The sequence below is a fragment of the Neophocaena asiaeorientalis genome, unplaced genomic scaffold, assembly GCF_003031525.2.
Source record: "Neophocaena asiaeorientalis asiaeorientalis breed wild unplaced genomic scaffold, Neophocaena_asiaeorientalis_V1.1 scaffold39, whole genome shotgun sequence".
Classification (NCBI taxonomy): domain Eukaryota; kingdom Metazoa; phylum Chordata; class Mammalia; order Artiodactyla; family Phocoenidae; genus Neophocaena; species Neophocaena asiaeorientalis.
In genome coordinates this window covers 9,346,923-9,359,722 of record NW_020175670.1, presented here as the reverse complement: position 1 = coordinate 9,359,722, position 12,800 = coordinate 9,346,923, and the positions used below count along the sequence as shown (strand labels likewise).

The 12,800-nt window shown below is 38.0% G+C and overlaps 1 protein-coding gene across 4 annotated transcripts in view; it reads right to left on the bottom strand.

The window, feature by feature from the left end:
• The window catches only part of ARAP2 (ArfGAP with RhoGAP domain, ankyrin repeat and PH domain 2), a 190,379-nt gene that overhangs the window by 91,682 nt on the left and 85,897 nt on the right, over window positions 1-12,800 (bottom strand). For all 4 annotated transcript variants that reach the window (XM_024731747.1, XM_024731749.1, XM_024731750.1 and 1 more), the window contains 4 exons: window positions 10,765-10,850; window positions 9,361-9,543; window positions 6,627-6,801; window positions 6,017-6,151 (listed from right to left, as the gene is read on the bottom strand). In XM_024731747.1, coding sequence (XP_024587515.1) covers window positions 6,017-6,151; window positions 6,627-6,801; window positions 9,361-9,543; window positions 10,765-10,850 — 579 coding nt within the window. The remainder of the gene's footprint in view (window positions 1-6,016; window positions 6,152-6,626; window positions 6,802-9,360; window positions 9,544-10,764; window positions 10,851-12,800) is intronic.

Genomic DNA, 12,800 nt, shown 5'->3' with positions numbered 1-12,800 from the left:
AGGGGGGGGGGGGGGGGGAGACAGAATGATGGGAAAGGATGGGGGACAATAGAGAGAGACAGGAGACAGAGGGAGGAAAGGGAGAGAGAAATGCATACATGCACCTTTGTGTTTTAAAGGGATACAACATGTATTGATGGGATGAAGGGAGTAAGGGAGAATTTATTAATGGTTGTATCATTTTTAGCTTTGATTACAAGGTGGGCAGAAATGTTTACTTTTTTCTACAAGAAAATAAAATAGAAACAGTTTTAGTGCATGTAACCTGAATTTCCTTTGATATATACTAAATGAGAGCTATCCCCTGGAAATCCAAGTAGCAACACCTATTAGGCAGATCACCCTATGAATTTGCATCTTCAGAGCAAGGAAAGGCCTCAATGACCAGAAAGTCTTTAGCATACAGCTAGTGGTTGAAAATACACAGTAACCAAGGATAAAATCTTAGGGAACTTAGGGAACAATGGATATAGAAGGGTCCATGAAAGCAATGAAGCAAATGAGAAGAGACGGTGTATAAAACAGGAAAGCGGTGAGCATTTATGAAAGGAATGATTACCAACATTAAATATAGAAAGAGATCCAGTAAAACAAGGGCAGAAAATAGCAGTTGGTCTTCAGAATAAGGAGGTAACTGCCTCTACTTTAGTGAGAGCTCTGTCTCTCTCATCATCATCCTGAAGTGGACCCTACAAAGGTTAGACCCATTCTTGGAGCGAAGCTACCCTCAAACTGGAGTGGTAAGAAAATAACTTCAAACAAAAATACAGCTTTTGAACTAGTCATTTATGACTGAAAAGGATGTTTCTAAAGCAGCAAAAACTGCTTTCTGAGCTACAATCATTCCATAATTCTGAGAAAGAACTGTGGGAGGAAAGTCATAGAAAGGGGAAACTGCCGAAAACCTACCTGGCCAAAGAAAGCGATTACACGTGAAGTTAGGACCTAGGAAACAAGACTGAAGGCTCATGGCAGAGGCCAGGCCCCAGGAGTCTTACAAGACAGGTGTTCAGGAGTTTGTACCTGTAGACAAGTGGGAGCCATTGGAAGGTCTTAAACAAAAAGTGCCAAATGCATGATGCATAAAATAAATGTAAATGCAGAATCTAATTATGTTAATTCTAGTGGGAAACAAATGACAGATCTCTTTTAAAAGGTGAGTACAGGCTCACTGTAAGTTAGAAATATGGGCTTGAGGAGATTTAATCCTGTAGCATCATCACCATAACCCTTGATGAGCTTCATTTTTATAAGTGAAAACAGGTCAGAGGTCAAACCAAGTGGGCACAGATATTACCTTTGAGGATTTATAATAACAAAGCTGTGATAGTAAATCCTGACATTTCTATTCATCTGGGAAGCAACCAAAAGCTTCAACAAAATTACGTTGGATGGCATTGGTCTGCTTGGGCTAATTCAGACAGGATACCCTCTCTGCTACAGAAGTCTTACTTTTTAATCAGTTACCAGAAGATGTCCACCAGATGGTGCACAGAACGGGCAACTCTGAGGACACAAGGTATTTACTAGACACAAGGTTGTGTGTATGGTGGTTGTACTGGCTGGAGGGGTTGTTCTCTGTTTCTATTCAACCTTGACGTTTAGATCAGGGAAGAAAAACACTACTGGAATTTACTCACACACAACTAAAGAACTCCAGAGGTGACCTACTGAAATACTCCTACGAAGTGATGTAGATACTATAACAGAGCTGGGCAGGTTGGTTGTCAGCTACCACCTGTAGGATATACCTACTGGAAACCAGAAGCAGCTGTGTACATGGATCGCCTCTCTGCTACTCTTCCTCCTCCCCTTATCGTTATATGCACGTGGCACGCACTGTTCTACACATCTTATGCACATTAACTCACTGAATCCTCAGAACAACCCAGTTAGGTCAGTTGTATTACTGCATATCCCTTTCCTTATACCCTGCCCACAGGCACAAGCTGGTTGATTGACCTTCCCAACATCACACAAGTACATCAGAGCTGGGGGTAACACCCAGGCAGTCAACTAGGGAAGCTACCCTTCTGTCTACTTCACAGACTGCCTCTCTGTGCCTGTTACATGCTTGAAGCATGTATGTCCATTTTTAAAATGCATCAGGGTACTGCAGAGGTCATACCTTCAAATAGATATATGCACAATAAATGCATGATAGTTAAGACGAAACTATTATTTTTTGAAACCATCACGTTGTTTCCTGATGAAGAATTTCCTCAACTGATGGCATTCAGTGTTCACAGAAGACAGGAATACACACTAGGAATCCTTTTGATTTAAAATAAATGTATTACAGCCTTGGAGAAACATTTTTAAACTCTACGAGTTAGGTATTTATAGAACAAAAGACCTTCAAAATTCCTCAATGCTAATCTATAAAAGAAAATATAAACAGTTAATAGAGAATTTCTAGTAAACCGTATCAACCACTTTCTTTTTAAAAATCAAACGCTGTGTCAACAAATCAAGGTAAGATACCAAGGGAAAATAATACAGTTGAGGGGAGAAAACCGAAAACAAAACCAGGATGCTATTATTCAGCTCTACACTTCGGTTTAACAAGAGCTATCAATCTTTCCTTTCATGAACACTAAATTGGGAAGAAAAAGAAAAATACAGATCAGTCTTCATAACCAGAGGCTAGAAGAACTTCAAATCCTGAAAACCTGAACTGACAATTTGAAGCCTCTGTAACTCTCTGAAGGACTTGCATGCATTCTATTCCCCGACTTTTTTGTTTGTTTTTAATCAGTCTATTCTATGGCCATCCTGACAAGCCCTGATGGAAGTATGCAGTCCAGATGCTTTCAGAGGCAAAGGTGACAACCACACTTTAATCTCTAAATCTTTCCAAATAATTCAGTTTTCCCATAAAGCTGGTGCTCAACAGGAGTACCACCACTGCAGAATCTTGACAGAAAAGAAAAACAAAAAAACCCACCAGAACTCTACGTTTCTTGGTAGTTCGACTTTTTCTTCTTCATTTTTAAATAGGCTTTTTCTGAACAAAATGTGTTTTGTTCAGAATATTAACTAATAACTATAAATGGAATATAGCCTTTAAAACTTGTGAATCACTACATGGTACACCTGTAACTTATACAATGTTGTACAGAAACTATACTTCAATAAAAATTATATTAAGTCAGGTGTGCTTTTACCCTGGTAGTAATGTGATTAGAGAAATGCCTATGTATTCAACACATATTTATCACATGACTACTATGTGTGGACACTGTTTTAGGCACCAGAGATTTGATAATCCTGAATAAGCCAGAAAATGCTGATGCCTCAATGAGCTTTCACTCCAGAGGGGGAGAGAAACAAATCAAAGAAGGAAGGATCATTTTCATGCGATGAGTGCTATGACAGAAATAAGCTGCACACTGTGAAAGAGAAGAGCTGACAGTGGGTGCACTCTTTAGTGGGCTGCCAAAGAGGTCTCTCCAACCAGGTAGCACTGAACTGATCCCCCGAGAGATAAGAAGCAGTCAGGCTGGGGGAAGTGCGCTCCTTGCAGAGGGAATGGCAATCACAAAGGTCCAGAGGAGGCAGAAAAGAACATGGCATGTTGCAGGAACAGACAGGAAACGAGTGTGGCCAGGCGTGCAGAATAGGAAGGAAGGATGTGAGATGAAAGGGGGAAGGCACAAGAAGGTCTTTAAGGTCTTAATAAGGAAGAGAGTTATACTCTGTCATGGGAAGCCATTAAATGTATTTGAATGATGGAAATACATGATCTGATTTACTTTTTCAACAGTCACTAAGACTGTTTTGGGGAATGGTTTGGAGGGAAGCTAGGGCAAATATCGGCAAGTAAGCGGGGTTGGGGCATGGGATGCGGGTGGGCGTATTACAGCCCAGGCAGGACAGGATGGTGGCTGGAGCTAGGACGATGTTAGTGAAGATGGAGGGTAGCCAACTGATTCATGGTCTATCCTGAGTCTTAAATGAGAGACACACTGGATGGAAGAAATGAAGACCATCAAAGAATACCCTGTCATTAGATTATTTTCCAATGAAATCATTTCTGCGTGCTGTATGGTCAAAATACAAAAGTTCAGTTTCCCATTACTTAAAACCGAATGCTCCAAAGTGAGAAAATATCCCCAATTAAATTACATATATGGAGAATGCACTGGTTTCTGTTTTTTGAAGTAAATTTTAACAACAAAAATCCATAGTTAACTTATAAAAGATAAAAAGGAAAGAATGATTTAGTTACAAGTTTAAAACATCAATTCAGTCCTCAAGTGATTAAGAAAAACAATCTATTTCAATGAAATATTAAAACAAACTGGTAAGTCTATAAATATTACAACCAGAATTGCCAAAAAACAAATAAAAGCTAATTTTTAGCCTGCAGAGTACTTATGATATATTGAGAAGCTTTAGGAAGCAAAGCTTATATTTCAAATTCCCTATTTCATCTTTGTATAAGTGGTTTGAAGGGTGGATCTAAGATATCCTACAATTTAGAAGAAACATTCTAGAAAGCTTGTACACTTATTAACAAGTACATTAATTGCCTTGTTATTCAATTATTTTAATAATGACTATCGCCAATTCACAGATTGTTCTGATACTTTTTCCCTCCTGATCACTCAACTTTCAACTACTTAAGGGTTAAATATAGACAAGGAGCAATGGAAGATGAGAAAATCTCTGTAAAATTCATTATTTATTATTGGTTAGATTGAGTAAAGGAAGACAATAAAAACCACTTGCTGAAAGAACCAAAAAAAACCTAAGCTCAAAGAATAAAAATGCTCTGCCATCTAGTGTCACCCAGCCATCACACTCACCAAAGCCAAAGTTTTACAATAACAATTATAACACAAATCAGATGTAAAACTCAGCTTCATGTCAAGTTCCTCCACTGTTCATGTGAAATCAGCATAATATCAACTATCTTGCAGAGCTTTTATGAGGATTACAATGAACATAAAAAAGCGATGCCTTACACATAGTACATGCTCACTAAAGGAGAGGTACTGTTTACAGGAAAATCTAATAAAGTATAATTAATCTCAGTACAATTCTGCTTAGGGTTACAATTTTTTTTTGGAAATAAAGCCTTTAACTGAAATAATCACTTCAAGTGCATGAGGATCAAGATTAACATTCTAAAGTGAGTTTTTCATCCTGTTGTTCCTTTGATGGAGTAATATAGCTGGATTTTACCACCTAGGGAATTACTAACCAGGCTCCCAGGCCTCTGAATATCTATCATCAACTGGCCTGTACAGCTTAATCTCTCTTAAATTCTCTTTGCTCCAGTGAGACAGAGATCATTATATTTTCATGCCTACATTTCTAAAATTAGTTCAAATGTATATAGCAAGAGCATGAGGCCTCTGTCTTACTCATTTTCGTATGCCGAATGCCCAGCACGTGCCTGATTCAAGGAGCTGAAAGGATAGATGGATAAATGATGATTCTGCTAAGATTAATGCCACAAACCTAGAATAGGTTGTTAAATCAAATTAATTCACATCATTTTTTTGAAACCATGCTTAAGCTTTATTTTACTTACACAGACACACACACACTTATCATCGGAACAAACTGAACTACTGATAGAACATGCTGATAGAGTACTGATAGAATATGTACTGAAAACTTGTCAGTTCTTCCTACATGTTGACATTTATCTATATTATCTCCCCAGTTAGGGTTTCTGTCCCGAATGGAAGGGGCTAAGTTTCACATTTCTTTGGAATAACCCTTAAATCCTGAAAACAGAATTGGTTGGCCCTGAGGTAGATGTCACTGAATTTTGCTGAGAATTCACTCAGCATTCCAAACCAGTGGTAAATCTTTGCTGCAGTGCATGAAATAATATCTGTGCCTGGAAGCATTTATAAAACCTAAAAAAAAATATTTCTCTACCGCAAGATCAAATCTAACATATTAAGAGAAAAAAACAATCAAAATTTAAACCTAATTGTTTTGATAATGAAATAAAGTTTTACCAGATAACAAATCTAAAAGGAGCAAGAAAAGATACCTTCAAGGATTTTTTTTTCTGAAGAGAGTTTAGAAGCTGCAGCAGGAGCCTGATATAAAAAGTCACAGAGGAACGTCGACTGGGAGGACTCTTGACTTAATCCACCTTCAGCATGTATGTCATGTTGAGGGAAATCTAGAAAAGTTACAGAAATAACACATCTGAAATCTGAAATGTAAACAATTTTCCCTTTGCTTATAAATATGTAGGTGAGTTTTGAGGTAGAAGAAAAACTACTTCAAATATACCGCAGAATAAATATACAGAGATATTTATTTTACTTTGCATAAAGTTTACAAGTAAGCACTTCAGTTGTATTTATTATTCATGCATGAAAATCAGATTTAATTTTGGTGAAAATGATTATGTGGGATGAACTATTTTAATCTCCCATTTATAAAGTTAAAGACACATAAAAGATTTATTTCCTAAACTTTCCCTTTAAATGAAATAAAACGTGGGTCTTGATAAGCATCATCCATCTTTTTGGTAATTACATTTTCTTTTCATTCTGATGGTTTTTATGATTTGAGAAACAAACAGGTTCGTGCTTCAGTTCTCTTGGGGATATATAAGGAGAGATCAGGCTAGTGAAGGGATAGGGACTAACCTGAGAATTTGTTATGGTAGAGAAATTCCATTTGGAGACTCTGCCCCGCCTTCTTGGCCAGCAGATAAGGGGTGCTATGCTCAGGGTCACCTGTTGCACACATGACATCTGCTCCACTGAACAGCAAAGCCATTGTTTCCAGAACATCTGGTTTCACCACAGCAGCACACAGAGCCTGGTCAATAAAAGAAAATACAATTTTTAAGTGAAGAAAGTATGATTCTAGCTATTAAAATGTGTGAAAGTCTGCCAATTCATTTATGAGAGGAAGTCTGTATTCCTTTTTTTTTTTTTAATTTTTATTTATTTATTTATTTATTTATTTATTTTGGCTGCGTTGGGTCTTTGTTGTTGCACGCGAGCTTTCTTTAGTTGCGGCTTGCGGGGGCTACTCTTCATTGTGGTGCTCGGGCTTCTCAGTGCGGTGGCTTCTCTTGTTGCGGAACACGGCCTCTAGGCGCGTGGGCTTCATTAGTTGCGGCACGCGGGCTCAAGCTGCTCTGTGGCATGTGGGATCTTCCAGGTGTAGGGCTTGAACCCGTGTCCCCTGCACTGGCAGGCGGATTCTTAACCACTGCGCCACCAGGGAAGACCCCTGTATTCCTTTTTAACAAATAAATCTAATAATCATTATGCCCTGAATTAACCAACAGACAAAAAAAGGCCTGCTCTACATGAATTTAAATTTCAACTGAAGATGTCCAAATCTCAATTCACGTTTTGTTCCTGTGATGTTCCAAATCTTCAAATCCGTCATATTTGCCACGGAAGATATTTTGTATGTTTACATACTATGACAATGGCTGATGCTCAGAAAATTCAAAATACTTCAAACGTAGTAATGAAGTATCCACTAAATGTTTTGTTATGTCATATGAATGTTGTATGCATATATGTCTGTATGTCTGTATTTTCCAGAGCAATCGGGATGTGAGGCATCTTTAAATTACTGTTATGCTTTGGGAATTTGAAAGATGTGTACAAATTCAGGATCCTTCCTTTTGGAAGGGGGTATAGGTAGGGAGGAGGAACAGTAAGCAAGACACAATAAGACATGATTGACATGATATACATCATCATTGTACAAACAGTAAAACTCCTGGAACATGATGTTTTTTCCTTTGAAATAATAAGCTGCCTTCACAACTTTTCCCATCCCCTCTTCTTGCTTCCACACTTTACTGGCTTTCCATTTGCTTCTGAACTCTCTGATTTGGCACCCTGATTCCGTCTGACTTCTTAGCCTTGGGTTCACCATATTTGTCCTTCCTGACACGGTGCACCTGGACAGATGACTGGTTAATTTGCTCTCTGTAATGCAACTTCAGGACAATCACTCGCTGATTATCCCAATGGGCAGCTCAGAGAAGAGCGTACAACCAAGAAGTCCCAGGACACATTTCACAGCTCCAGCCTAGAGGGTCTACTACTAAAAGAGTACTTATCTTTTCTACCATGGTCTAGCTAACCTCTACAATTTCCTTCACATCAAAATCAAGAAACCTAAATTCTTGTACCTGACTGTACTAATTTGCTAGGTGATTTGGGGCAATTCCTTCTCACCTCCAGGTCTTAGTTTTTCTGCACCTGCAAAATGAGGATACTGGAAAGTGAAACAGCTAACATCCCTCCACTGGGATATAGCCTCTGACTGCTCTCACAATCTAATCCCATGTATTTCCTCTCATTCTCTCTCTCATTACCCTATTCTTTTCCTTTACAGTGTGCTGCATTTGCTATGGTATATTTATTGGCATGCAGCTGTTTATGGTCAATCTCCCCTGCGTGCAGATCACTCTCATGAATAAAAGAATCACATCTACTGTTTACTACAACTGTATCCCTGGAACCTAAAAATGAATTCAGCAATGAGTGAGTGTGCAATAAATATCTATTCACCACAAACACTCAATGGAGAAAGGATAGTCTCTTCAACAAATGATGCTGGGAAACTGAGTAACTACGTGTGAAAAAAAAAAAAATGAAATTGGACCCCTACCTTACACTGCTCACAAAAATTAATTTGAAATGTATTAAAGACTTAAACATAAGACCTGATACCATAAAACTTCTAGAAAAAACATAAGTGGTAAGCTCTTTGACATCAGTATTGGCAATGATTTTTTGGATATGACACCACAAGCAACAAACACAAAAATCAATAAAGGAGAGGCGGGCAGGATGCTTAACAAATTCTTTGCCAAAAGGGCAACATAAAATGGTCACAAGAAGACCTGGAATAACTCAACCAAAGGCAAACGACACTTCAAATCAATGGCACTAAACAAACTCCTGCTTTTAAAAATAAATTAATTGAGTAACTGAAGTTTATTTTGGTGATAGCAAGTCAACAATGTACTGGCTGAAGTTATGTTCAGTATCCTGTCCCTAAAATGGGGAAAACTGTCGAAGTTTTAAATGGTGTGTTTTAATGGCCTACATCAGATAGAAACTACGTCAGACAGACGTAGATAGAAATGTTTTAATGGCCTACCTCAGATAGAAACTACGTCAGATAGAAACTTCAGTTAGGGACAGTTTATTCGCTATTGATAACGAATCCTCAAGTGAAATGAAGGAAAAAAAAACAATGGCACAATCTCACAAAAGGAAATAAAATTAAACAATAATATTATGCAATAGCAAAAAATTTTTTTAACTTTTTTCCAAAACCCTTGGCATATATTTAAAAAGACCTTAATATCTATGTTTTTTGTTACATTTCATTGGTTACCTTATTTAATTCTTCCTTGGTAAGAGATGCCCAAAGGGTTTTTCTGAATCTTCCTTCTTTGTATTTCCGAGTGATAAAGTTTTTCCTCTTTTCTACTGGAGAGTCCACGTGTAATTCTTCATCTTTTTGAAGACTACCAGCCCAAAAGTCATTAGCTCTTTTGTTTCCAATGACAATAAAAAGCTGAATTATCAAAAAAATATATAAAACATATCAATTCACAAAATGTATTTGAATCTGCAGAAAACTGACTCACATGACATTAAAGCATAGCTTGGTACAAAATATGCAAAATACAAGACCCAACTTTTTCCAGAAGATGGAGTGTGAAAGCAGATACTATTTCTATTTTAAATAGTCTAGCTGCTCGTAATAGTGGTAAAAGAATAGCTAGAAAAGAAACTGCAAGCAACACAAATTGCAGCAAAAGCATTATTACTTTTTTTTTAAACATCTTTATTGGAGTATAATTGCTTTTCAATGGTGTGTTAGTTTCTGCTGTATAACAAAGTGAATCAGCTATACATATACATATATCCCCATATCTCCTCCCTCTTGTGTCTCCCTCCCACCCTCCCTATCCCACCCTTCTAGGTGGTCACAAAGTACTGAGCTGATCTCCCTGTGCTATGCGGCTGCTTCCCACTAGCTATCTATTTTACGTTTGGTAGTATATATACTACTTTTTGAAGGTAGCTCACATTGAGACAGATTCATTTAAAATGGCTGAGTAGGTGGGCTAACGTGGTTGACAGTGAGTGGTACAGACACCTGAGCAGAGAATGGATACAGGAGACAGCAAGTTAGACATGATCTCAGTTACTGACAGAGCATGGCCAAGATAAAGAATAGTCGATTTTGCCAAATGTTTTCATTCACTTTTCTGATATTTTATCCATGCTGGGTTAAAAAGAAAGTCAATTCTGGCTTTAAAAAAAGCTGTCAAGCCTTTAAGAGTAGTTATTACTATTTTTTTTTTGCAGTACGTGGGCCTCTCACTTTTGTGGCCTCTCCCATTGCGGAGCACAGGCTCCGGACGCGCAGGCTCAGTGGCCATGGCTCACGGGCCCAGCCGCTCTGCGGCATGTGGGATCTTTCCGCACTGGGGCACGAACCTGTGTCCCTTGCATCGGCAGGCGGACTCTCAACCACTGCGCCACCAGGGAAGCCCCAAGTAGTTATTACTATTAAAGCTCCTTGTATTTTTTATTTTTAAAATAACTGTCTCATTTAGGAAGCATTCGGAAAGTTAAAGTAGAAAGTTACTACTATCAAACAGGCTATAAGCCATTTTTATAATGTGGTGAGAAACTGATCAGAGAGCTCTTAAAGTAACCACACCACCCCACTGCACATCTCCTCCTGGACCTCTGCTGACCACCACCACAGTCAAGTCGGACTCACCTCAATGAGTTCATTGCTCCAAATGCTGGCATCCATTTTCAGACTTCTAACCTTGGAATCTTTTGGTCCTAAAGATCTATGTTGCCCTGAAGTCAAGAAACAATTGATTTCTATTTGAATTTGTATGTAAACGTATTTTACCTTTAAAAAGAAAAGTGTATATGTACGTGTATAGGTATGTGTGGATTAATATATCTTTTGAACTTAAAACAAACCAATACCTACTTTCCACCCTACAGTAGTGGTGGTAATCATACAGGAATCATAACCAACCACACTGAAGATAAAAGAAATCACCATCACCACCCTGTACTGGTATAAAATTACACTTTTAAAAAGTGTGTATACATGTACATGTGTGTATATGTGTGCGTGCATATGCATGTATGTGTGCATGTATGTATGTGTATATACGTATATATATATTTTTCATTGTTTGGTAATTAACTAGAAATTGTAGGTCACTGAAAACATTTTATAATGGGTCTGTGTAAATTATACCTATGTGAGTGAATACAGATATCATCCCTTTACTCTTAAAAAAAACTAGCTACAACTGTAATAAATGCCTACTTAAAAATCTAAAGTCGATTCTTTATTCTACTATTATGCCTGGAAGAGAATGCCCAGCATTCTATCATAATCAATTTAATTCTGCTGTATAAATCATCATTCAGCCATTACTGGGCATTCAGGCATATGTCAGACTCTTTCTAAGCTGAGACAGAAAAAAGGTATATAAGACATTATCCTTGATCTTAAGGACCTTTTGCCTAATGTACATGAGAAAGCTCATTCCTCTCATTCCTCTCTCTACATTACATTGGTTCCTTTCCTCCATTCTTTGAGAAGGAAACTACTCAGAGCACAAAGCCCTAGAATTACCATGGCAAGAATCTGCATAGGTTTGCACTTATGAAGACTACAGAAAGGCAATACCAAAAGGAGTCAAGCTCAAAAGCATGCAGGAAGAAGGGATGCTGGAGTAGCCTAGGAACGAATCTGACTTGAAGCAGCAGGAAAAGAAATAATGTGGAGAACAGATTTAGAGATATTCAGAAGATAAAATTGATGGGACCTGGTGGGCTTTAAGAAAAGAGGAAGGGTCAAGAGGGTCTCTAAAGGTTTAGGCTTCAGTGTAGGGTAGATAGTATTGCTTCTGACCAAGATTTGGAATATAGGAGAATATACAGTTTAATGTAATGAGCTGGGCAGCAATGAGAGCTCCATTTTATCATGTTAATTTTGAGGTATCTTGGGCAAATCCAAGTTGAGAATCTAGCAGGAGCTATAAGAGTAGAGTTTCCAACAGAGTGAGAATCCCCTGCTTAAAAATGAGAATTGAATTCAAATGACAACCTCACTCAGGAACATCAGAGCGAAAGAGAGCTTAGGATATAATCCAAGGGAACACACATATTTTAGGAGCAGGAAAAGGAAAAGTAACCTGGAAAAGGATGACCAGAGTAGTAAGAGCACACTAAGAGAAAATGGTGTGTCGGAAGTTGTGGGAGGATGGAAAGTCACTGAGCGACAGATTGGTCAAGACTGTCAAATACTGCAGAGAAGGCAGTGAAGATAGGACTGACCACACAGAAACTGAGAGGTAAAATACACTGGTAAATGTGGTGAAAATATTTTTACTGGAGGCGAGAGAAATGAAGACTGATTACAGGATCCTGATGATACACTAGGAAGTTAAAGAAATGAAGAAAACCTGTGCAGACCACTACACTTGAAAGTATCTTGTCTATGAAAGGAAAAAAGAACAGAGAATGATACGTAAGAGAATAGTAAGTTTTCAGAAAGCTGGTGTTAACAGAATTATGCAAGTTTGTATGCTGAACCAAATAAACCATAGTTGAATACAGTTGTCCCTCGGTATCTCGGATTGGTACCAGGACCACCCACAGATACCAAAATCCGAGGATGCTCAAATCCCTTGTATAAAATGGCCATAATATCTGCATATAACCCACACACATCCTTGTATACTTTAATTCATGTCTAGTTTACTTTTTTTTTTTTTTTTTTTT